Here is a 24,850-nt window from a genome sequence, read left to right as displayed (position 1 = left end):
GGGGTTCCATTCCCGGCCCCTGTACATGTCAGCGGAGAGCATATAAGTACACCCTGCCCCTGTTCTGCCTTATTCCAGGTCCACAAGGACTCGTGTGTCAGCAATTGTGTGTCAATTGGACACACCTAAAATGGTCGCGTCCTGTATTCAATCTGGTTCTATGAAGCCAAGGTAAGAAATATGCATTTCAAAGGGTACTGTTTGACACCTTAGAGCAGGGAGTGGCCCTCTAAATGTTGCTGGGACTACAACTCCCATCATCCCTGACCATTTGCCTTGCTGGCAGGGCTGATGGGAATTCAAGTTGAGACAGTTTCCCCACCTGTCTTAGAGGTTGAGATAGGATGCCAGAAGATGAACTAGTATAGACCAAATCATTTAGAACTTTGTAAGGCAAAACTATCATCTTGGGATTTATTTAAGGATGCAGAAAATCAGTTGTGCAGTTCTGCACCACAAGAAGACAGGGGGAGGGGGGCGAATTCTAACTGACCCAGCTTGCCCTCCCCCAGCCTAGCAAGTCTCAGAAGTTCATGGAGATACATAATACCTACACATGAGCCCTGTATCATGTTCAAAAGCACGGATGGCTTCCAGCACCACTTTGATTACTTGCTTAAATCGGACATCTTCCCATAGACTTCTGAAAAAAATAAAGACAACAAAGATATGTAGTCAAGAAGATGAAATAGACGTTTTTATCTACAGTCACCTGAGACAGCGCTCAGGGGACTGGATTGGGGAAGTGGAATAAGTAATAAGAAAGGTTTCCAAGCAGTAGATGCTTGAATTTCTAAGATGCTGCAGGCTTTTCTCTAATTAAAGAATTACTCACTTTATAATAACCCAAGAGACAGTAGGTATTGCACTTGCTGTTTCATACCCATTTACTCCAAGAGTCCTTTGGTGAGAAAACAGCAAGCCATGATAAAAACAACAGGGTTCTGATCAAAATTTAGGTAGAGAGGCAGAACTGTTTTCAGCCCAAGAGACACATGTAGCTGGTGGGTGGAGCCAATGCAAAAATGGGGAGGGCCACCCTGTTTATCCACACACACACACACACACCCCATTAACAAAACTCATTTGCCAAGGCATTTATACACTCACAACGGCAGTAATTAGATTTGAAAAATGTACAGGAGCAGTTTTCGAGCTTAATTGCCATGGGTTGGGGAGATAACCATAGCCGTGCCTCTCTTCAGGCATTAAAAGTTCTTCCACAGGTGTGTTCTCATTGCAGAAGGCTCTAGTTATCTGCCTATTGCTGAAACTGTTCTCCTGGGTCTGCACTGCAGTGTGCTTAGTTGCATAGTTGTTTCATTCTGTTCTAATTAAATTTGGTCATGAGGAATTTACCTTTTGGTGACTTTGGCATTGCAAAGTGGACACCGTACCGCACCCTTCTTCTGTTTAAGGAGCTTAAACATGCAGAAACTAGAAAAGAAAAGGGAAGTCTAGGTGTGAATACTGGTCTTTATCTGAAGTGCGGGGCACCCTACTAAGCCCTTGTTGGCTTGACCACTATGTACACACACCTCTGTCAAGCTCAGTTACCACCACTGCTTTCTTTTGCCAATCTGAGCCAAAACAAACTGCTTACTCACAACAGTTTCAGAGGCATGTGATCCTCTATACTCTGCCTCAACTGGACCCCAAGGAAGGAAAAGAATCAATATACCAGCTTCCCATGCTTACCAGTGTAGTAAAATGTTGCCTCCTTTACACAATTTCTTAGCTTTTGCTTATCTCAAGTCCTTCCCTCAGGAAGTACTGTAGAAATGATTCTATGACTTTTTGCTTCATCCTTTTAAAAAAATTATTACTATTCAAAGTTTGTGCAGTAATTTACAGGCACAACATAAACATAACAAGGACTCACAGTGAATTATAGGTAGTATGAATCAGAAATAACAATAAGAATTTTTGCAGTATGGTAGCTGAGATTAAGATATAACAAGCTTACAAATCAATAAGATTGTTCCAACATGATTTTTGGAGAGGAAGTGGTTTGTATAGGGTGCAGAGAGGAGTAATGATAATAATAATAATAATAATAATAATAATAATAATAATAATAATATCTTTATTGTCATTGCCCTCTTCAGGGACAACAAAATTACTTGACTGCTCCATAAAAACACTAATTAAACAATACAGTATAATACAGCAAGGGAGATTAGATGACTTTCAAAGTCCGGGCTTCCCATTCAGGGCCGAGATCGCTCTGGAGAAGAAGCTGTTCTTAAGACGGCTCGTTCTTGTCTTCATCTTCCTGTATCTCCGTCCCGACGGCAGGAGCTCGAAGAGACAGTGACCAGGATGCGATGGATCTTTTACTATGTCCAGTGCCTTCCTATGGCACCTTGTGGCATAAATCTGCTCTAAGGTGGAGAGTGGGCAGCCAACAATGCCTTAACAACCCTGCACAACCCCATCCTGTCCTGGGTAGTACAGCTTCCGTACCACACACATAAGCCATAAGTGAGCACGCTCTCAATGGCACAGTGATAGAAGGCAAGCAGCAGTTTCTGCGGAAGATGGTTTTTCCTTAGTATGCTCAAAAAGTACCACACAGAGTGAAAGGAATCTGGCTTGACCCAACTTTTAGATAAGTATGTTTAATGACTTAGCCTTTCTAGGAGGAAAGTATGTTGCCAAATACATTTGTACCATGTAAGCAACATGGTTCTAGTAATTTCCATACAACTATTTCTTGAAACTTCTACATACAAAATCTGAAAAAAGGGCTTACCTGCAGAAGATGTGGGCACAGTTTGTTGAGACTGGCTCCTTCATTACCTCCAGGCTAGTAAAAATATATATATAAAGAATCAAAACTAGAAAACAAATGCAATTCTCTTTATGTCCTCAAATAATAAAAGGGCCAATAGGCAAATTTTATAGAATAGTAACAGGTTTCAAAGATAAATCTGGCACATTTATAAGGAAATGAGGGAGAGATATAGGCCAGGAACCAGAAAGCTATTAATAGAGATGGCTATGAACTAAAATGCCACCTAAACTAATATCAGTGGATTCTAAAGAAATTGCTTTTAATATCCAATATCAATGTTACCCAGCACTACATAAATACATATATGTACACACAATTCAAAATGTAAGTAACAACTCACAATAATTGCTGGAAATGCAAAGGCTCAAAATCAGATTTTATGTAGATCTTTTGGGAATGACCAAAAATAGTCATTTTGGAATATAATTCACATTGCAATCAATAAAATTACAGGATACTCATTATTATACGACCCTAAATCTCGTCAAGAAGAAACTGAGCTGAATTTGTTGACAGCCATTTTGTTGCAAAAAATGGAATAAAAGCAACTCTTCACCAATAGCAGACTGATTTGACATAATCTAGTCAAGTATAACTATGATTAAAATGAAGTGTTTTAGATAAGTTTATAATGAACAACCAAACAAGGTTTTAGAACAATGGTCATTTCTAATTTTTTAGAATGATAGGCATCAAAATAATATACAAACCAAAAAAACACTTTTTCTTTATTGTAATTGTATACTTCTACACAAGCCAAACATGTAAAATTACTATATTAATATTTTGTTTTAAAAAGTAAAATGTAAAGCCATAGTATATTTTTGCATTTGATTAAGCAGAGTAAAAAAATAAAGCACCCAAACTACCCATTTCAAATATGGCAACCTCAATGCAATGTCTGTTTAGGAACAGACTGCTCTCTCATATTAACATGGAATCGGTTCTCTGCAAACACAAAAGAAGAATCTTGCAGCACCTTAAAACATAACAGATGCATGAATTGTATCCTCAGTTGACAGAGCTGTCCTTGCATAGAGATAGCCACCTAACCTCATATAGCTGCTCATTAACAGAGACATAAACCATGGGATTGTATCCAACTAAGACCAACTAACTTCAACGGCTGTACTCCGAGTAGAACTATCATGTGATACAACCCTGGGATTAGGCCCTACAACAAATCTAGGTGCCAATTCTGTCCCCATATTTACTCAGGCAACAGTCTACTGGCAGAAGATCATAAATTCAAAAACTAATCAACACAAAACTATCATGAAACATGCCATTACCTGCCAACAATACTGTACATTCCTGGATGCCACGTTGGTGACTGGAGAAAGCAAAATGTCACTTAGAGAAGCATCTGGTATATTTTCCTTGAAGCTTGAATTTGATTAGTCTGGATTGTTTTATTTGATATTTTAATGTGTTGTAAATCACTCTGAGATTTGTTCTTTAAGTTTCTAGCACTGCCTATGTGGTAGGGTCTGCAGACCACCAATTAGGAACCCCTCTCCTAGACCATTCTGATACTGTCTTGAAAGTCAGTTTTTTAACACAAAAAAACAGCATGAAATTTCTGAACATCTGTCAGCAAGTTTGATTCTATCCATTTAGAACACAACTGAAGTTAAGGTTCTCTCTCCCGCTACATGAGGAAATCAGGATAGCAAACTTAGATTGAGTTTTATGCCACATATTGCTATTGAAGTCACTCTGTTTAACTTGTATATATGTTTGAGCTTTGCATAGATGTCAAAGAGATAAACAACTACCTGACATTTAGAAGACATCTGAAGGCAGCCCTGTTTAGGGAAGTTTTTAATGTGTGACATTTTAATGTACCATATTTTTAATCTTTATTGGAAGCGGCCCAGAGTGGCTGGAGAAACCTGGCCAGATGGGCGGGGTACAAATAATAAATTATTATTATTATTACCGTATTTTTCGTCCCATAGGACGCTCCGTCCCATAGGACGCACCTAGTTTTTTGGGGGGGGGAAATAAAGGGAAAGAAATTTCCCTTTATTTCCCCCCCAAAAGCAGGTCGGGGAAACAGAACCAGGTCGAGGAACAGCAGGATGGCGGCGCTGCGCCTCCCTGCTGTCCCCCGAGCTTGTGGGGCTGGCCGATGTCTGCCCCGTGCGAGGGGTGCTCTGCATCAGGGCACCTCCCCCCTGCGGGGCAGCAGGCTGCTATCCACAGCGTGGGGAGCCTTGCGGAGAACTCCTGCAAGGCTCCCCACGCTGCGGGTGTCTGCCCGGCGCGGGGGGCGCTCTGCTTCAGGGCGCCCCTCGCACCGGGCAGCAGGCTGCTATCCGCAGCGTGGGGAGCCTTGCGAGGAACTCCTGCAAGGCTCCCCACGCTGCGGGTGTCTGCCTGGCGCGGGGGGCGCTCTGCTTCAGGGCGCCCCTCGCGCCGGGCAGCAGGCTGCTATCCGCAGCGTGGGGAGCCTTGCGGGGAACTCCTGCAAGGCTCCCCACGCTGCGGGTGTCTGCCCGGCGCGGGGGGCACTCTGCTTCAGGGCGCCCCTCGCACCGGGCAGCAGGCTGCCATCCGCAGCATGGGGAGCCTTGCGGGGAACTCCTGCAAGGCTCCCCACGCTGCGGGTGTCTGCCTGGCGCGGGGGGCGCTCTGCTTCAGGGCGCCCCTCGCGCCGGGCAGCAGGCTGCTATCCGCAGCGTGGGGAGCCTTGCGGGGAACTCCTGCAAGGCTCCCCACGCTGCGGATGTCTGCCTGGCGCGGGGGGCGCTCTGCTTCAGAGCGCCCCTCGCGCTGGGCAGCAGGCTGCTATCCGCAGCCTAGACATCCCTGCCGGACCTCCCGTAGGGCTGCCTAGGCTGCGGGTGTGTTCCTGAAGCCTGGAGAGCGAGAGGGGTCGGTGCGCACTGACCCCTCTCGCTCTCCAAGCTTCAGCAAAAGCCTGCATTCGCCCCATAGGACGCACCCAGATTTCCCCTTCATTTTTGGAGGGGAAAAAGTGTGTCCTATAGGGCGAAAAATACAGTAATTATTATTATGATGATTTCTCAAGCTGTATCTTTTTTGCATTTCATGACCTTTTGGGCCCACTGTTTCCTTGCCCCCACCTCCTATAACCATTTATGTACACTGGTACCTTGGGTTAAGAACTTAATTCATGCTTGAGGTCCGTTCTTAACCTGAAACTGTTCTTAACCTGGGACATCACATTAGCTAATGGGGCCTCCCACTGCCGCCACCGCGTGAATTCTGTTCTCATCCTGAAGCAAAGTTCTTAATCCGAGGTACTATTTCTGGGTTAGCGGAGTCTGTAACCTGAAGCACTTGTAACCTGAAGCATCTGTAACACAAGGTACCACTATATATATATTTTTGCTAACTAAAGACCTGATGAAGTGGCCTGAAGTCCACAAAAGCTCATATCTGTTAATATTTAACGTGCCATAAGGTTATTCTTTTAAGAGAGCTAGTAAGTGTAATACATCTGTGGACAACCCCCACCACAGTTGGTTTGGAATTAACTATTACTTCAGGTTCTTAAGAAAGATATTGGAAACACTGCCCATGATGATTTTCCCCTCTTTTGAAATAACCCAGCTTTAGTAATAAATATCTATTTCAGGAACCATCTGCTCTTTCAGCAAAATGCTTAACACACACATCCCACACACTTCCAGGTCATACTTACAAATTCCCAATTTGGTACTACTGTTGTATTTTTGGTACTGTATTGAATTATCTCTTTTTGCAGTTGTCTGATAAAGGATAACAGAATGTCGTCTTGCTTTGATATAAAAATCAAGGGTATGGCTCAATTGTGACATAACAGCCCAATCATAATTTGGCTATCAGGAATGTGCTATAAAGCCATGTGCCCCATCCTCCCCTTGCATACACCAATTGCCACTTCCATTTCATGTTTTGTGTTATCTAGCATTTACTGTGATGTAACTGCAATAACCAGAATGTGACACATTCACTTCAAACCAGTTTTTGAAATCTGACTTGGAGATAACTCTGGTTATCAGGGACCACAGTCTGCTTGATTTGAAGATCATGGAAAACTGTGGTTATTGCAAATCAGGAAGTGACCGGGTTTACCACACCTCAGTCTGATGCTCAGTCTATGGTTTCTCCACAACATCTGAACTGAGCTTAATTGAACATCTTTGACAAGCTGCGGTGATTCTCAAAATCATCAAAATAATATACAGTAATAATAATAATAATTTATTATTTATACCCCACCCATCTGGCTGGGTTTCCCCAGCCACTCTGGGTGGCTCCCAACAGAATTAAAAGCACAATAAAACATCAAACATTAAAAACCTCCCTAAACAGGGCTGCCTTCAGATGTCTTCTAAAAGTCAGGTAGTTGTTTATTTCCTTGACATCTGATAGGAGGGCATTCCCTCACTTCTCTCAGGGAGGAAACTGCCAGAAGGCCCTTGGAGCTGGACCTCAGTATCCAGGCTGAATGATGGGGGTGGAGACGCTCCTTCAGGTACACTGGGCCGAGGCTGTTTAGGGCTTTAAAGGTCAGCACCAACACTTTGAATTGTGCTCAGAAACGTACTGGGAGCCAATGTAGGTCTTTCAGGACCAGTGTTATATGGTCTCTGTGGCCGCTCCCAGTCACCAGTCTATCTGCCGCATTCTGGATTAGCTGCAGTTTCCGGCTCACCTTCAAATGTAGCCCCACGTAGAGTGCATTGCAGTAGTCCAAGCGGGAGATAACTAGAGCATGCAGCACTCTGGCAAGACAGTCCACGGGCAGGTAGGGTCTCAGCTTGCATAACAGATAGAGCTGGTAGACAGCTGCCCTGGACACAGAATTGGCCTGTGCCTCCATGGACAGCTGTGAGTCCAAAAAGACTCCCAGGCTGTGCCCCCGGTCCTTCAGGGACACAGTTGCCCTATTCAGGACCAGGGAATCCTCCACACCCGCTCTCCCCAGTCCCCCCAAAACAGTACTTCTGTCTTGTCAGGATGACAAGTATCTGCTTGGTTTTATAAAACATTCTGGAACAAAATGATCTTCAGTCAAAGATCCCATGAGAATACAATACACATAATAAAACAAGCATGAAGCATATTAGAGTGGTCTGATGCTAGGACTGCATTTTCTAGTGTAACACTTATGTCCTTGATTTTGGTGCCCCCAAGTGTTTGCTGCCATGACAACAAGTATTTAGCACCAGCATAGTGTTGCATGTCACCCCGTTCTCCCAGCAGTGTGAGATGCCAGGGTTTCCAGCTGCTCACCCAGGATTTAGTTTTCTTGGAATGAGGGGTGGTGGAGACTGTAGTGTCTTTGTGATATATGGTTTATTTACACACACGTGTGACCTGAGCCCAAGATTGAGGGGCTCACAGCATTAACACTCCAAGAGCTATTGCTTCTCCCTGTCACAACCTTGGACTCAAGTAGAAATCATGCATGACACTCTCTAGCTGCTGTATGCTTCTAGCCCAGTTCTATAATACACCACTCTGGCAATTGTCCCTCTCATCACCAGCCAGGTAAAGGAGAGGGCTCACTCATTTGTCCTCTGATACAAAGCCACTTCCTTTGTTACACAAACAACCATGCTTAGGCCCATTCACTCACCAAGAAGCTGGCCTGGCTACTTCAACAATCAAATCCCCCATTAGATTTTAACCCTTGCTGGGCCCAGGCCCCTAGCAATTGCAAGGGACTCAAGCATCATGCAAGCTGACCCCCTCAAACTCAAAGCAATGGGGGGGGAGGAAATCACCAAAGACCCAGATTTTTGCATTCTACAATGCAAAAATAGCAAACCCAACTCTTAGCTATGTACATCACTATGAATGCATATAGTATTTAACCATAGCTTTATATTCTACCTGACCAAAGCCTGCTATGGCACATCTATACTAGAATCCTAAATGATTTTCAAGCTTATTTAACTGCTGCAAATTCCCATGCAAGGAATCCTAGTAATTCTTTAAAGCAATTAGAAATCTCCAATAAAAAAATTCCTAGTATCTTCAGTGATATTTACAGCAATCCTCAGAGGACTCCTATGACAATTCAGCTGGTTCAAACCAATATTGCAAATGTGCCATAAGGAGACACAGGAGGTCAGAGACTGAAATAAGCCAAAGGAGGAACACATTCATATAAGGTCAATTTTGAACAATGTGGCACAAATACAGCAAGCTGGCAGGAGCATTCTATGAAAAGGCACTTCACACACACTATAAACTTTCAGATAAAAAGCTTGATTGGGCAATGGAGATGTTCCTTCCCTGCTTCTTACTCATTTGCAACTGGCAGAAGGCTTACTGTGTTTTTTGTGTTGTTTGGATGTCATATATAAAACTAATAAAGAGTAATTGAGAAAAAAGAATCTGAAAGATACAGGCTCAGTTGAAACCTAACAGGAAATCATGAAGTTCACATTCTCTCATTTTCCCAGTCCTCTTTCACAAGATTGAAAGCTTCTGCTTTAGATGTTAAACTAACCATAGTTCCCTGTGACACCCACGTTCAAAGAACAGTAGCTCTAATGATAGTCTTTAGATATTGTATTTTGAATCAGAAACCAAAGGGGCACTAATTTTTTTTCCATACCATATTGGGCATTCCAAGTTCTTCTGCATAGCCAGCAATATGCCACGAACCTCCGCAATGCTTGGAATGGAGGAATCCATAATGTCTTCTACACCTTCAAAAATTAAAAGGCTTCATGTTAAAATAGTCTAGTATTCTAGGCCTAAACTACAGTTTCAGACCTAAGATTCTATTAAATGGGTAGCCCAGACTGATTTGGAAATAAGGCCTATTGAGTTGAGAGGACTTTTACATCCACTGTCAGTGTGCAGATGAACCAGTAAGAATGACTTTTATTCTGCAAATCCAATAACATTTCAGTTCAACCCAGTGACTACTTTTTTTAAAGTTACTCTCAGCTAAGTAGACAGACAACTGAAACCTCACAACCTGATCATATGCATGTTTTACTCACAGCATAATTACTTGCTATGTAGATAGGATCACTGGACACTTTTTCTCACAGAAGGATTATTGTTGCTATCAACAAACCCTGAATGTTACTAACAGCTTTTAACATCCTGATTAAATGAATGATAATAAATGTATAAATTTGTTCCTATATAGTAGAAACCATGTAGCACTGAAATATTCATCCTCAATAGAAGTGTGTTGCACTACAGGCTACTCTTTCCTTATAACTCCCACCCCTTTCTCTTATAAATGGATGAAGGGGTGGGGCAATGGCATCATTTTAAGCAGGGGTCAGCAAACCTATTCAGCAGGGGGCCGGTCCACGCCCCTCAGACCTTGTGGGGGGCCAGACTATATTTTGAAGGGGGGAAATGAACGAATTCCTGTGCTCCACAAATAACCCAGAGATGCATTTTAAATAAAAGGACACATTCTACTCATGTAAAAACATGCTGATTCCCGGACTGTCAGCGGGCTGGATTTAGAAGGCGATTGGGCCGGATCCGGCCCCCAGGCCTTAGTTTGCCTACCCATGATGGTCAGGGGTCCCTTGACTGTACCTTTAAGGATGCAGCAGGAAAGCCTGAGGAAGGCCACAAATACACCTAACCAGTTGCAGGGTGGTGGCAAAGGCATGAATGCTGGCCGGAAGAAACTATGCGCCCCAGACCCCACCCTGTCTCACCTATTGGAGAAAACTGGAGAGAGAAAAACTTGGCCACCCACCATAAACAGAAGAGAAGTTAACACCCACTGATTCGGGAATCTATTGCTTACCTGTCGCCTTCATTTAGCTTTAGGCACCAGGCAAAGACTTTCCTTTTTAACCTTTAACTCTCCGTGGCCTTTTAGGAGTGGGTGGGATGTTTTTAATGCACTGCAAGGGGTTGCACTAGATTACCCTCGGGGGTCCCTTCCCAAACTCTACAATTCTATGGTTAATACACTTCTTCCCCCCCCCCCAACCCCTGGGCTTTAATGTTGGTTTGTTTTGTTGCCCCGGGCGAGATAAAGCTGCTAAGAAAAGTTATAAATATAAATCTATTATTTATTTATTTATTCAGTTTATATACCGCCCTATACCCGAAGGTCTCAGGGCGATTCACAGAACAAAATCAGAATACACAAACACAAAATAATCAAAGTAAAAAACAACAACCCAATAACAACCCACCCAAAAAAGAAACACGTTTTAAAATAAATAAAATAGCCGCCGTTTGACCGACAATGCCTCATGAAGCGAGTCCCTGGTTTTAATATAGGAAAACACCGCTGTGCCCCCGACCTTCTCTTAAAAACTGGGCGAAATTCCGAGTCTCCAAGACACACACAACACCCGCAACTCGCCCTTCCTATTTCACAAGCTTTCCCCGTCTCTCGTCCGGTCAGATAACTCTCTTTTTCAAGCCACGTTGACTAACTGCGGCCCGAAAGGAATTCCCCCCGCCGGCTACCCGAACGCTGTTAGCCTTCTCTCGCCGCCGCTGCCCACCCCCCCCCCCGCAAAAAAAACCCAAAACCATTTGATACCTCAAGACAAACGCCAAACCCCGTTTCGCTCTCTTCCCTCACGCAAATGTCCCCTCAGTCAGTCGTCACGCGCGCGCGCTCTCTCTCTCTCTCTTCCTTCTAACCGTCTCTCGGGCCCTTTTTCGCGCCTTCTTTCAGAACCGTCCCCTAGGCAACCTGTTCGCCAACCAATCATCTCCTCGCTTCCGCATCCGTTGCGATCACGTGAACCAGAACGCCACTCTTTCCCCCACCCCCCACCCCTCTCTCTCTCTCTCTCTCTCTCTCTCTCCCCCCCAATTGGCCGCGCGGGGAATAACAGCGGAGGGAATCGCGCTGTGTTTAACCTCAATTTCTGAGCAACGTTTAAGGCTGAGCTGCTTCATCGGCTCAGTATTGTCTATACCAGGGGTCAGCAAACTTTGTGGGGGGCCGGACTATATTTTTTTTTGGGGGGGGGAATTGAACAAATTCTTATGCCCCACAAATAAGTCAAAGATGCATTTTAAATAAAAACACACATTCAGCTCATGTAAAAACACCAGGCAGGCCCCACAAATAACCCAGAGAAGCATTTTAAATAAAAGGGCACATTCTACTTATGTAAAAACACACTGATTCCCTGACAGTCTGCGGGCCGGGTTTAGAAGGCGATTGGGCCGGATCCAGCACCCCAGACCTTAGTTTGCCTACCCATGGTCTACACTGACTGGCAGCCGTTCTCTCAGCCGTATCCCTGCCAAGAAAACTCCTTGGACAAAGTCAACAGGCATATTTATTCAAAATAAAAAATTCCTTCCAGTAGCACCTTAAAGACCAACTAAGTTAGTTCTTGGTATGAGCTTTCGTGTGCATGCACACTTCTTCAGATACCAATCTGAAGAAGTGTGCATGCACACGAAAGCTCATACCAAGAACTAACTTAGTTGGTCTTTAAGGTGCTACTGGAAGGAATTTTTTATTTTGACTATGGCAGACCAACACGGCTACCTATCTACTACTGGAGGCATATTTATTATTACTTATTATTATTAATGTTTATGATTTGAATGGAGGCTTCCCCCCCCAAAAAAAAGCGGAGAAATGATTCTGGTTTTTTTCTGACTCAGGTCTCATTTCATGTGGCAGGAGTGGGGGAAAGGTAGGCGGTTCACCCCTATTAATTCTTCGTCCACCTTTGGGGTGTTAAGTTTTAAGAAGATGAGAGGAACAAACTGTCACTTTTGGCTCTTTGGGCGAGACTACAACTCCCATGCGGGACGCGGGTGGCGCTGTGGGTAAAACCTCAGCGCCTAGGACTTGCCGATCGTCAGGTCGGCGGTTCGAATCCCCGCGGCAGGGTGCGCTCCCGTTGCTCAGTCCCAGCGCCTGCCAACCTAGCAGTTCGAAAGCACCCCCGGCTGCAAGTAGATAAATAGGGACTGCTTACTAGCGGGAAGGTAAACGACGTTTCCGTGTGCTACGCTGGCTCGCCAGATGCAGCTTGTCACGCTGGCCACGTGACCCGGAAGTGTCTTCGGACAGCGCTGGCCCCCGGTCTCTTAAGCGAGATGGGCGCGCAACCCCAGAGTCGGACACGACTGGCCCGTACGGGCAGGGGTACCTTTACCTTACAACTCCCATTATGCCCTTCCCTCATTGTTGGGACAGGAAATAGTCACCTCCCTTACAGAAGCGCCACGTTGGAAGGGATCCTATGGGTCATCTAGTCCAACCCGCTGTAATTCAGGAATATAACCCACTTGTTGGTATTGTCTGCCCGTTCTTTATTGTTTCTGTCTGTATAGCTTGCCTTAGTTGAACTACGAAAAGGAAAGGAAACTCCAGTGAAAACACTGTGGAAGTGGAGGTGGGAAGTCAATTTCTTTCTGAAGGAGCATCTCCACCTCCATCGTTCTGCCCGGGCAATGAGGTCCAGCGCCAAGGGCCTTCTGGCGGTTCCCTCATTACAAGAAGTGAGGTTGCAGGGAACCAGGCAGAGGGCCTTCTAGGTGGTGGCGCCCGCCCTTTGGAACATCCTCCCATCAGATGTCGAGGAAATAAACAATACCTGACATTTAGAAGACATCTGAAGGCAGCCCTGTTTAAGGAAGCTTTTAATGTTTAATAGGTTATTGTGGTGTGGTGTAGTGTAGTGTAGTGTAGTGGTTAAGAGCGGTAGTCTCGTAATCTGGGGAACCGGGTTTGCGTCTCTGCTCCTCCACATGCAGCTGCTGGGTGACCTTGGGCCAGTCACACTTCTCTGAAGTCTCTCAGCCCCACTCACCTCACAGAGTGTTTGTTGTGGGGGAGGAAGGGAAAGGAGATTGCTAGTCGCTTTGAGACTCCTGAAGGGGAGTGAAAGGCGGGATATCAAATCCAAACTCTTCTTCTATGGGCGGGGTATAAATAATAAATTATTATTATAAAATTATTAACAACAACAATAAATATTATATTGTTATAATAATGAATACCAATAATAATTAAATAATTAATAATATTTATTGTTGTTATTGTTATTAGCCCCGCCTTCTTCCCCAAGGGTTCCAGGCCGCTTTTACGTCAGCCCCGGAAACGCACTTGAAGGCGCGCGGGCGGGGGAGAAAAATGGCAAACCCGGAAATGCCTTCTCCTGGGCGATCGAATGCGTCACGCCCACTTCTGCCGCCGCCGCTGCTGTTGTGGTTCCCAGGCCCTTCCCCTGCCCACCGACCCCGCCTACCCAGGCCGCCCAATGGAACGAAGAGAGCGGCGTGAGCGGCGCTCGCCGGCGTCCAATCATCTCCCGGCAGCCGCTGTTGCGAGGGCCCCGGCCTCGGGTGGAGCCGCCATGTTTTTCCCTCGCGTCACAGCGCGGGGCGGGCGCGAGGAGGTGCGAAGAGAAGGGGCCGCCGGAGCGTTCGCTGCCGAGACAGCTGCGGGCGGGCGCAGCTCCCAGGGGACCCGCCGGCGCGACGGTAAGGGCCGCTCTGTCCTGAGGCGGCGGCGCGACTCGGAGGAGGCAGGGTCGCTTCGGTGGGCTGGGGACTGCGGAGGGGAGAGAAGTATATCCTTCCCCCCCTTCTGTAAACAACAACAACAGCCACACTATTGTCTATGTGGTTATAATGGGGTTAGTTTCTCTCTCGTGCCCTGTGGCGAGTAAAAAAAATATCTCTGAGGCGACGGTGGGGATGTGGTGGGGAGCCCAAGTTGCTTCCCTGCCTTCATTTCTGCACCCTTTTAAATATGTTGTGTGTGGGGGGGGGGTTATTTTGTGTTTTTATTCTGTGTTTCGATATCGTGTTTTTATTCTGTGAACCACCCCGAGAACTACGGATGAAGGGCAGTATACGAATTTAGATATTATTATAATAAAATTTCACAGCTGGGTGAGTAGCCTAGCATCGCCTCGCCTGCTGCCTGCCAACCTATTTCAAATGCAGCCCAGAAACACCATGGAAGCCCAAAGGGATGTTTAGTGGTGATAGGATATGTATATATATATATATGTGTGTGTGTGTGTGTGTAATGTATGTATATGTATGCGTATATATATGAATGAATATATGTATATATATATTCATATGCATACATATACATGTGTGTGTGTGTGTGTGTGTGTATGTATAGATATAGATATATATACACACACACACACACGCCCAAAAAGAAATATCTCCCATTTTCTAATACGTGGCTAATGCTGCTTGATCCCAATGCCTCCAAGCTCTTCTTGTCTCAGTTATGGTCTTGGAGTTTTCTCCCATCAGGCAAGTATGGTGTGTGGCAGTTGCGGCCTTTAAACTCAGGGTTGTTGGTGTTGTTTTGGCTTCAGGGCAATCTCTCGCCAAGACAGGCAACTAGGTCAGATGGGTAGCCGAGTTTCCGGTATGCACCCTGTAAGAATGCAATTTCCTGTGCTCAGGGATTTAATCCCAAGATGGTTCCCCCTCGGGAATCTTTGTAGTGTTCCAGTTAAAACATTATCTGTACCTGCATTGTTGTATCTGTATTTCAGCTATTGCAGGACTTCTCCCCACCCCTTTTATCTCAGCTGTGTCATTTGTTTAACAGGTTGGGCTTCAGTCTGTGGGTCATATAACCTGTAATTGGGTAGTGTATGAACTAAGTAGTACAGTCTGTGCTCAACTGAGTTGAGGGGAGGGCAAAGGAGAGATCAATACAATTGTCTAAACAGAAGATATGAAGAGAAAAACAATAGCAAGAACGTCAAAAGAGGTAGATGTACATAAATCCCAATGAGATCTGGTGTTAGAAAGTGTTTAAATAGTGGGTTGGTGGCTGAAGTAAAAGGCATTTCTGATCTTGGAAATGGTTGGCATAACACATTAGTATTTTACAAAATGTTCATTATTTGCATTAGCAAGACACAGCTATTGTTGTTGAAATCCCTGTTTTTCAGTTGTCATTAATCTGAATTTCTTAAAAGTGTAGTTGGATTTGTTTATTTTTAAATAAGATGAGGTACTGGGTGGACATGATTACAGAAGTAAGAAATGTTAGTGGGTTGTGTTTAGTAAACTACTGTATATGGTCTAGTTTGTTTATGACGTTAGGAAAATTAGAGTCAGGTGACTGGAAGCACTAAATCATGCAAACAGCTGTTGAGAGATTATCTAGAATGAATCTGGGTGGTGTCTGTAAAAAAAGAAATTGAGTGAGTGGCAATACCTAAATATTGGGCTGTTTAAAACCAAATAGCTTGGTGTAAAACCAGCTTTTTCTCTTGATAGCCTCACTTGAGACAGAATAAGTGTGTTACTTTATTATTTTTCAAAAGTTATTTACAAGTAAATCGGCCCAGTCAAAGTTCACTGTTGTAATATTAAAAGAGAAGCTGTGAGCAGGTACAAAGTGTTATTGCCTAAGCACTGGGGAATCATAGTGCTTGGCTGGCTGGCAGGGCGGGACAGGGAGGGCTTCAGGAGCAGTAAGAAAAACATTCAAGTAAACCAGAGCCCCAGCACCTCTTTTTCTGGAGGTGGTTGCATTCACTTCAAAGCATCCAAGCTGTTTAGATTTTAATTGCTTTCATTTTCTTTCCATAGTCCTGCGGCATGGATCCACAGGTAAATCTCAGTGTGACCTTCCAAGGTGACACACAGAGCTTCCTTGTGTCAGATTCATCTAATACCACATGGGCTGATGTGGAAGCCATGGTGAGTTGGATCTTTGATGGTTGAAATACACTGAACAACACAGAAAAATTAATATATATAATGAAAGTTAACTCTGATTATCAGACTTCCACATTTTTGCTTGCCATGATTAGGGCTGGATGATTATATATCGATATAGCATCCAAAACCGGTTTTGAAATCCATATCATTATATTGGGTTCATATTTTTGACCTGGCAATATATTGCAATACATGGCTCCATCCTTATTTTAGGCATTGTGATATATTGGTATATCATTATGTTCAGCTGGTGATATATAGTGATATTGAAAACCAGATATCACCCACCCCTAGCCATGATAAGCTTGCCCACTGCCTTCTGGCAAGCATGATATAAACCCCAGCCCTTCTTCCCAGTTAGGAAGAGGTGAGTGAGAATTGTCTGGCTCTTGCACAGTGATTCCTACCCCTTACCAACTCTTGAGATAGGAAAGAATACTAAAGGCTGTTTGGCTGCTGCCCTGCTGACATGGCTGAAGTGCCTCAGCCACACAGTGGCCAACCCAGCAACCCCTCATCAAAACTTTCCCATTTCAAACCTAACGTAGCAGATTGTCCCTGACCTTGTGTGGAGACACAGTGCCAGATCAGTGACAAGGAAGGGGCAACCACCACTTTCAGCTTACTTTACCAAGGTTTGCCAAAGATGGTGAGTCCCTGGTGATGGTAGCCATAAATGTTAGTTGAGTTCCCATTTAACTTTCTGAATTTGTGTTCTGTCGGCTCCATGGGAGCAAACAAATGAGGCCTGGCACACAGGAACTTGGTAGGAACTTCATCAGGAGCTAGATGGGGATTGAGCTACAATCCAACAAGATGGACTTTTATTTGAAGGGAGAACCTGCTAGGATCAGAGCTCATTACTCAGATCTGCTTGAAATACAGTGGTTCCTTGATTTAAGAAGAGCTTAGTTTATGAACAACTTGGGTTAAGAACACTGCAAACCCGGAAGTAGGTGTTTTGGTTTGTGAACTTTGCCTTGGAAGCAGAACATGTTCCACTTCCTGTTGAGTGTGTTCCATTTGTAAATTGAGTCCCCCGCTGCTATGGGAAAGCACACCTTGGTTTAAGAAAGCTTTGGTTTAAGAACAGACTTCCGGAACGGATTAAGTTCGTAAACCAAAGTACCACTGTAGATCAGCACCTAGTATTGAAAGTGGCAGGAAGTGAACAGATCTCTGCAGTTCTGCTGCTGAAAGAGAAGTCTGGCTGAATGCAAATCCAGTGTTGCTGTCTGCCACAAAGTAAAAGAAATGCCCACTTACCGTATTTTTCGCCCCATAGGACGCACTTTTCCCCCTCCAAAAATGAAGGGGAAATCTGGGTGTGTCCTATGGGGCGAATGCAGGCTTTCGCTGAAGCCTGGAGAGCGAGAGGCATGGGTGCGCACCGACCCCTCTTGCTCTCCAGGCTTCAGGAAGCTATCCGCAAGCCTTCCAAGCCCGGTGGGAGTACCCGCGGGCTCACAAGGCTTGTGGGCAGCAGCCTGCAGCCCCCGCAAGTGTCCGCAAGCCTTGCGTGCACGGCAGGAGGTCCCGCCGGGTGCGCGAGGCTTGGGGCGGCAGCCTGTCGCCTGAAGCACGGGGTGCCCTCCGGAGGGCTCCCCCTGCTTCGGGCGAGTGTCTGCAAGCCTCGCGCACCTGGCAGGAGGTCCCACCGGGTGCGCGAGGCTTGGGGCGGCAGCCTGTCGCCCGAAGCACGGGGAGCCCTCCGGAGGGCTCCCCCTGTTTCGGGCGAGTGTCTGCAAGCCTCGCGCGCCCGGCAGGAGGTCCCACCGGGTGCGCGAGGCTTGGGGCGGCAGCCTGTCACCCGAAGCACAGGGAGCCCTCTGGAGGGCTCCCCCTGCTTCAGGCGAGTGTCTGCAAGCCTCACGCGCCCGGCAGGAGGTCCCACCGCGTGTGCGAGGCTTGGGGCGGCAGCCTGTCGCCCCAAGCACGGGGAGCCCTCCGGAGGGCTCCCCCTGCTTCGGGCGAGTGTCTGCAAGCCTCCTGCGCCCGACAGGAGGTCCCGCCGGTGCGCGAGGCTTGGGGCGGCAGCCTGTCGCCCTGAAGCACGGGGAGCCCTCCGGAGGGCTTCCCCTGCTTCCGGCAGGTGAGCGCAAGGCTTGGGGCGGCAGCCAGGGCTGGGGGGGGGGGAAATAATTTTTTAAAATTCATTTCCCCCCCCCCCCAAAATGAGGTGCGTCCTATGGGCCGGTGCGCCTTATAGGACGAAAAATACGGTACTCTGCCTCTTGGCTGAGGGATAGTTTGGCTGGATTTTATCGTGAGCTTGCTTTGCCCTTTGTACACAGGTGTTTACCTTGCTTGTACACTACTGGCTTGCAGTGAGTGGAGCATTACATGATTGGTGCAAGGTACAGTTTCTCTGGAGAGTCTGGCAAATATTTTTGGAATATTACTTAGTCCTCAGATTTTCTGGAATTTCATACTGGCACTCTTGAGAATCTGTTATTATTTCTATTGCCTTGCTTGTAGCCCTAATGGCTGCAAGGATAGGCTTAAAAACATGTGAGCAGCATCTGATGAAATCCTGGGCACTGGAGGCAGGGAGGATGGGATGGGCTGCTAAGCAAACTGTCCAGTGGTCAGCTCGGCCTCTTTCTCCCGTCGCCTGCAGAAGCTCCATCCGGGCAGCCAAGCTGGCTGGCGCTGCCTCTGCCATGCAGCCCTGCACCACAGCGGGCGGCTGCAGCGACACGCCTCCTTCACACACCTTTGCTTGCTTACTTACCCCGAAATTGTTAATATTATTATTAGTATTATTATTAGTGTTTGTATTGTTTTGTGCCCCCAGAAGCTGAGTGCGCACGTGGAGGTAGATGGTGGAAGGACAAAAATCCTCTTGCCTCTCTTTCTCTCTGCTTTCCCACCAACATTTCTCCTCTTATTCTCCCTCCAAGTCAGGCCATTGGGGAAATAGTTGTAATAATAATAATAATCTTCCTCCTGGTGCCGCTGTGGGCCAGAGAGCAGAGCAGACATGTTCGCTCTGCCTACCCGCTTCACGAAAAGCGGTGACGGCTCTTTGTCTAGGCAGGGAGGAAGCCTGTTTCGCACCACCGGTGCCAGCCCTTCGGCAAATGAGGCAGGCGGCAAATCGAGGAGTGGGGTGGGGTGGGGTGGGGTGGGGAGGACTACTTTCCCCCCTCGCCTCTTCTTCCAGCCCCCCCCCCGGTGCTGCTTCTCTGGAGCCGCCATCGGCCGTTTTCTGCATATTGAACTTGCTGCCATTTTCTCCATGGGGCAATTGTGGGTCTGTGTGTGTGTTTTGGGGGGTGGCTGAAGGATGAGCAGCTTGGTGGTGTGTGAGCTTGTTTGTTGAGGAGCCTTCCCCACCCTGCTTTAATGCACACTATTCTATTTTATTATGCCTGCCCTTCCCCAGCCCCATTCTTCCCAGTGTGCGTAGGAATTCGTTCACTCCCCCCCCCCAAGGTCTGAAAAAGTTTGCTGACCCCAGGCATAGCAGCCTAGTTCACTGCACTTCCATTCTCTTGCAGGTGAAAGTCTCATTTGAACTGAATGATATCCAGATCAAGTACCTAGATGAGGATCAAGACGAGGTACATTATCTCCACAGTTCCTGTGTAGGGTCTGTTTTAAATGTGAAAGTTTGGGGAGCAAGGTTTACGGAGTCTGGCACCGTCAATTCCCTATAAAGAAACTTGCATCTCTTACAAAATAGCTTCCTTTCTCATCAGTGAACGCTTGTTCTGTATTGGGTAATATTTAGTCTTTGGGTTTTCTCAGTCATGAAGCCTGTTTTAACAGAATGGGGATTCAAAGGAGTCTGAGAATAATTATCCTGAAACAAAATTTGCCTACAACAGGAATGGGGAACATGTAGCTCTCCAGATGCAGTTGACCCACAATGCCCATCAGCCGTAGAACGTAATGTCCAGTGGTTGGGGATGATGAGAGTTGTAGTCTTAAAACATCTGTGATGTTCCTGTTGCATAAGGTGTAACTGGCTCTTTTCCACTGTATGACGTTTTCTGTCTACATTGGATCAGTTGCACGTCACAAACTGAACACCACCCTCTAACGCCAATAGGCCTGGTCTTGCTTATCCCAGGAGAAGGGAGATGAGTTATTCATTTTCACCGGAAGTCAGTCTTTCTGTGTTCAGTGCATTCAGGTACCTGCCTCTCCACATTTCTCCATTGCTGAGAACCGACATGCTAAGATTCCAAAATGAGGAAATCTTGCTGGGCTGAGGAGAAGCTGGATCTCCTATTGCAAGTTATTAGGCTAATTGGTGTCATTGTCATTGCGTAGAGAACTTCAGAAGTGAAGTCTGTAACATTCCTGCCCAAGAAGAGCGTTGTGGATTATGAAAAGCTTTTATGTGTTGTGTTAGTGGGAGATTTGCAGCGTATAAAACTTGAATAAAGTCTGTCTGGTGTGCATCTGTTGCCCTGGGTCTAATCTGCTGAATCATAGCCTGGGTGGAGTTACTGGGCTGGACAGTGCCTTAAAGTATGAACCTACTTTGTGGGGTGGTAAGAAGAAGGGAAGCAAGCTAATGATATGAAGGAGAGTGGCTAGAAACAGTGGGAGTGGTGACAGAAGCCAGGCAACTGCTCTGAAATCCTGGATGAGAAATCCCCTTTTGATTTTAGGGTGGTGAATGTGACCAGCAACAGGGAATAAGCCTTCATTTGTGCTTGATTTCTTTTCACAGGTGTCTGTCAATACCGCAGGTGAGTTTCTGTTGCTTGCCTGAAACATCTGATGAGGATTATCAGCTGCATTTCTCTGAATAAAGCCTGCATTTTTATATCCTGTAGGGGGGGAATTTGGGTACAAATAGTATTGCACTTTTTATGCGCAGGAGAACACGCCTCACTTTCACCACATAAAGAAGTCTGCATTTAGTGAAGTTACAGGGTTTTCCTAGCAGTTCTCCTTTACAGATAGAAAGTAGCCTTTCTCACTGCAGTGTTCCTGGTTCCCTTTATGTAATTATACTTGAGCCTAGCAGCCAAAGATTTAACTGGCTCGCTCAAATTAAAATGTCATCCAGTTCCTGCTCTACCACTTTGGGCTCTCCACACAGCCTTTTTTTTCACTGCCTGTCTTTCCTACACCCTTCCTCGCTGACTTTGCATCTCTGACTCCACTCCACTCATACAAAACAGTTGATTCCTTTCTGTTCAGTGACATCACAGCAGCACAGCCAATAGCAAATGAGAGCAGGACTTGCAGGCAATAGGCAAGTGTCAGTTTTTTGTTTTTTGTTTAGTCTCTTAGCATCCTTTAAAATTTTTTATGCCCTTATGAGTCAGTTAGGCTCAAGTATTTACACTGTTTAAGGTCTGAGAGTGCCAAATGCTTGGCTTTTAATAAACATTAGAATTGAATTAGAGCTGGAGACCGGAAATGGCCAGATCCAAGTATGTATTAGGAATAGTTAGCATAGGTAAATGCTAATTAAATTAGGCAGATTTATGAAGTTGTGTATTAAGACAGTAATCCTAGCCAATCAACGTGTTAATTGAAACGTCTAATTCTACTGGCTGCAGTTCAAAGCATCGAATGGTATATTGTTGTTGCTGCTGCTATGGAATAACCTGGCATGTTTTGCTGCTGCTGCTGCTGCTGCGAACTTCCTCCATTGTAGACTCCAGCTTGTATGTATGCGTAAACAAACCATGTATCATAAAGACACCACAGACTCCACTGTGTCCTATTCCCAAAAGGAAACATGGACCCTGGTTAAGCTCCTGGAACCCCTGAAGTCTCATGCGACGTTTGGCATGCGTCGGTGGCATGTAATAATATATATTTGGGCCTCACTGACTCAGAGGCTATAAAACCCGAATACTTCCCAAACTGGAGGAAAGCTGAAATGTGTTGTACTCACACAATCCAGGACACTGCAATGGTTATTTTCTTTTCAAGTTGGAAACTTTTTTACATATAAGATTTGAAACTCAGGACATGGGTTGTGGTTTCATTGATAGCAGTCAGCATTAAATAAGTCCCTAAGTTCATGCATTGCAGAATGAATGTAGGAATTTCCCTTTCACATCCTTGAATGGGCCTTGAATTGGGGGGAAACGGGGTTTAACCCAGCGGCCAGAAGGAAACCTAGTGAGTAGCATACAATACACTCACGTAGCATAGGATTAATGTAGATGTTGATTTATAAAATGTGCAAAGGTGACTTTTATTGCAAGTCTGAATACAACAGAACTCACTGTGGCTTTCTCTCTCTTTACAGAGGAATACGAAGAAGCTCTTAAGGTAACGGATGTGATCAGCATTTATGGCTATTTTTGAAACAATACAGCTACAAAATCCTGGGCATTCTTTGGTGTGGGAAGAATCTGTGGAAATCCCTTCCTTCCACATTTCTCAGGGTTGTCAGGTTTTACTAGTGGTTCTATTAACACCCTGTGCCTTAAGCTCGTTGGAAGTGATGTTGTTATCTCTCGGTTGTAGGAGCATTGCTCCCACATAAATTTCATATCTGGAGCAGAATGGAGGCGGCAAAGTTTGAAGGCCTCCTTTACTGGTACTTCTGCTTGTGAGACACTCTTGCTGCTGTCAAAAAGAATTTACATATTTTTCTAGCCAAAGCTTAGTGTAATGCTAATAGGCCTACCTTGCATGAAATCTGCGGGGGGGGGGAGAGACCCAGCGTGGCATCCAGTGCACTCATTTTTTTTGGCACAAAGATTTCTGTTTGCACCAACAAATTTAGCAAAGGAGGAGGTGGAGAGGACATTCTGTTGTACAGCCAAAAGTCATTGCACTGAAGGTTGCATATAACCTCCCCCCCCCCCCAAGTTTGTAGCTCAAGTATTTGCTCTGTGTCTGTCATATTAAGCTTCGCAGGACTGTTCCTGTAATATTAAGCATGCTTGAGAAGATGGTGCTTGAGTCACGATGTTACTTGTACTTCAGTGTAGGTAAAAGCGGCTACACTTAACACACACTGGTGCATTCCAGGGTGCTGTAAAGTTCTTGCGAATCCACACTACAGTTTCATGGTCACTTGTCTGTGCACTGATCTCCTCTTAGCTCGACTGCTGTAACTCCACTCCCAGTTGGCTCTCCAGTTGGCTCAGGACACATCTGCTAAGCTCCTCTTTTTCTGATATAACTCTGATCACATCACCTTTCCCGACATTCTTATGCGGGTTGCCTGTCATGCTTCAAGGTTCAAGGCCTCTCTCTTACCTATAGCACTTGGATTTGCAGAGTACATTGAAGCAAATTTTTTGTGGGTGGGTGTTTTACCCTCCAGGCCACCCTGTGTGAGAGATCCTTTTTACTGTTTCCATTTTACAGGCTGGCAGAATTAAAGCTGAGAAAAGTGAATTGGCCAAGGCAATGTGCATCAAGGCAGAATTGTTGGTTTGTTAATTTGCCCCATAAAGAGACTTGCGGTCTTGTGGGCGCGCTGTCTGAATTTTGCCTTTCTCTTCTAGAAGTTAACCTTAGTTTGATCCTGGCCCCTGCTTTTGATGGATATTTTTCATTTCCTGACACTGTTCCTAGGGTTCATTTCTACATGTTTACCTTGCCAGCTACCTTTGGAAACAAACCAAGGCAGCATTCCTCAGCCTCAGATTCAGAACTTCTTGTTTGCTCTGTTTCTGAGGTTGTGTGCGTGTTCGTTTTATTCTAACTCCAAACAGCTGTGTTTCCCCTGAACAATAAGAGTGACTGATTCAAGGTTTGCATGTGATTTTCATTTTTGGCTTTGCCTTTTTAAGAAAGCCCTGCACAGGATTCATGGGGAAGTGTGAGTGCATGTAAAAGTATATTTATTGCAAGTTCTTTCTTTAGATTGCAGTGAAACAAGGCAATCGGCTACAGATGAATGTTTATCAAATAAGCGCTCCTCTGGGCATGCCTTCACAGCAAGCCCCCGAGAAGGCTGAGAAAACCCAGAGTCCCAGAGATGGGAGGAAGCCCCTTGCCCACTATTCCATGCTCGCTCGGACCTTGGCTCAGGACAGAGATACTGGAAGAGAGAATGAGAAGAGACAGGTAGGAACAAAAGATGTGTGTCCCTTGGGCCCCGGAGCCATCCTGTTTACCTGATGCTCTAGAAGCATATCAACATGTTATGCGCTTCCAACAGATAGTTATAACACAGCTCCACATTACACCCTCGCCAGCAGTGGCAAGCAGGTATTCTGCTTTCTGTAAACTCAAAGCTGCGCTGTTGAGAAGCAGTGTGAAATGCTTGCTTGCCTCTGGCTTTTCCACGGCTAAGGCAACTGAACACACAAGACAGATGCTCAGGAACTGCTCTCCACAAGTAGAAAGGTGCTGCTTACATTCTGCTTTGCCAGAAGAACGAAACTCCTGTTCCTAGCGGGAAGTTGGTGTTCATCTTTCTTTTGGAGGAAAAACACTGTGTCCTGCTTCAAAGAATGCGTG

The 24,850-nt window shown here is 45.6% G+C and overlaps 2 protein-coding genes across 4 annotated transcripts in view; one reads left to right on the top strand and one right to left on the bottom strand.

The window, feature by feature from the left end:
- BRCA1 (BRCA1 DNA repair associated) overlaps nt 1–11,490 on the bottom strand; it is a 65,636-nt gene extending 54,146 nt beyond the window's left edge. The window contains exons 1-5 of the mRNA XM_083469428.1: nt 11,304–11,490; nt 9,381–9,474; nt 2,756–2,809; nt 1,360–1,437; nt 555–643 (exon numbers count right to left, since the gene is read on the bottom strand). Coding sequence (XP_083325554.1) covers nt 555–643; nt 1,360–1,437; nt 2,756–2,809; nt 9,381–9,460 — 301 coding nt within the window. The 5' untranslated portion in view covers nt 9,461–9,474; nt 11,304–11,490. The remainder of the gene's footprint in view (nt 1–554; nt 644–1,359; nt 1,438–2,755; nt 2,810–9,380; nt 9,475–11,303) is intronic.
- Nucleotides 11,491–14,052: 2,562 nt separating this feature from the next.
- NBR1 (NBR1 autophagy cargo receptor) overlaps nt 14,053–24,850 on the top strand; it is a 28,367-nt gene continuing 17,569 nt past the window's right edge. Inside the window, exons 1-6 of one of the 3 annotated variants that reach the window (XM_083469558.1) lie at nt 14,053–14,221; nt 16,316–16,426; nt 19,951–20,013; nt 21,135–21,153; nt 22,677–22,699; nt 24,251–24,454. In XM_083469558.1, coding sequence (XP_083325684.1) covers nt 16,325–16,426; nt 19,951–20,013; nt 21,135–21,153; nt 22,677–22,699; nt 24,251–24,454 — 411 coding nt within the window. In that variant the 5' untranslated portion in view covers nt 14,053–14,221; nt 16,316–16,324. Of the gene's footprint in view, nt 14,222–14,250; nt 14,257–15,324; nt 15,486–16,314; nt 16,427–19,950; nt 20,014–21,134; nt 21,154–22,676; nt 22,700–24,250; nt 24,455–24,850 lie in introns of those variants that run through there. The other 2 variants (XM_083469559.1, XM_083469557.1) reach the window with 2 other exon arrangements.

The sequence above is a fragment of the Podarcis liolepis genome (assembly GCF_965112155.1).
Source record: "Podarcis liolepis genome assembly, chromosome: 13".
Taxonomy (NCBI): Eukaryota; Metazoa; Chordata; class Lepidosauria; order Squamata; family Lacertidae; genus Podarcis; species Podarcis liolepis.
Note: the sequence above shows the minus strand (reverse complement) of the source record. Positions and strands in the feature narration are given on the sequence as shown.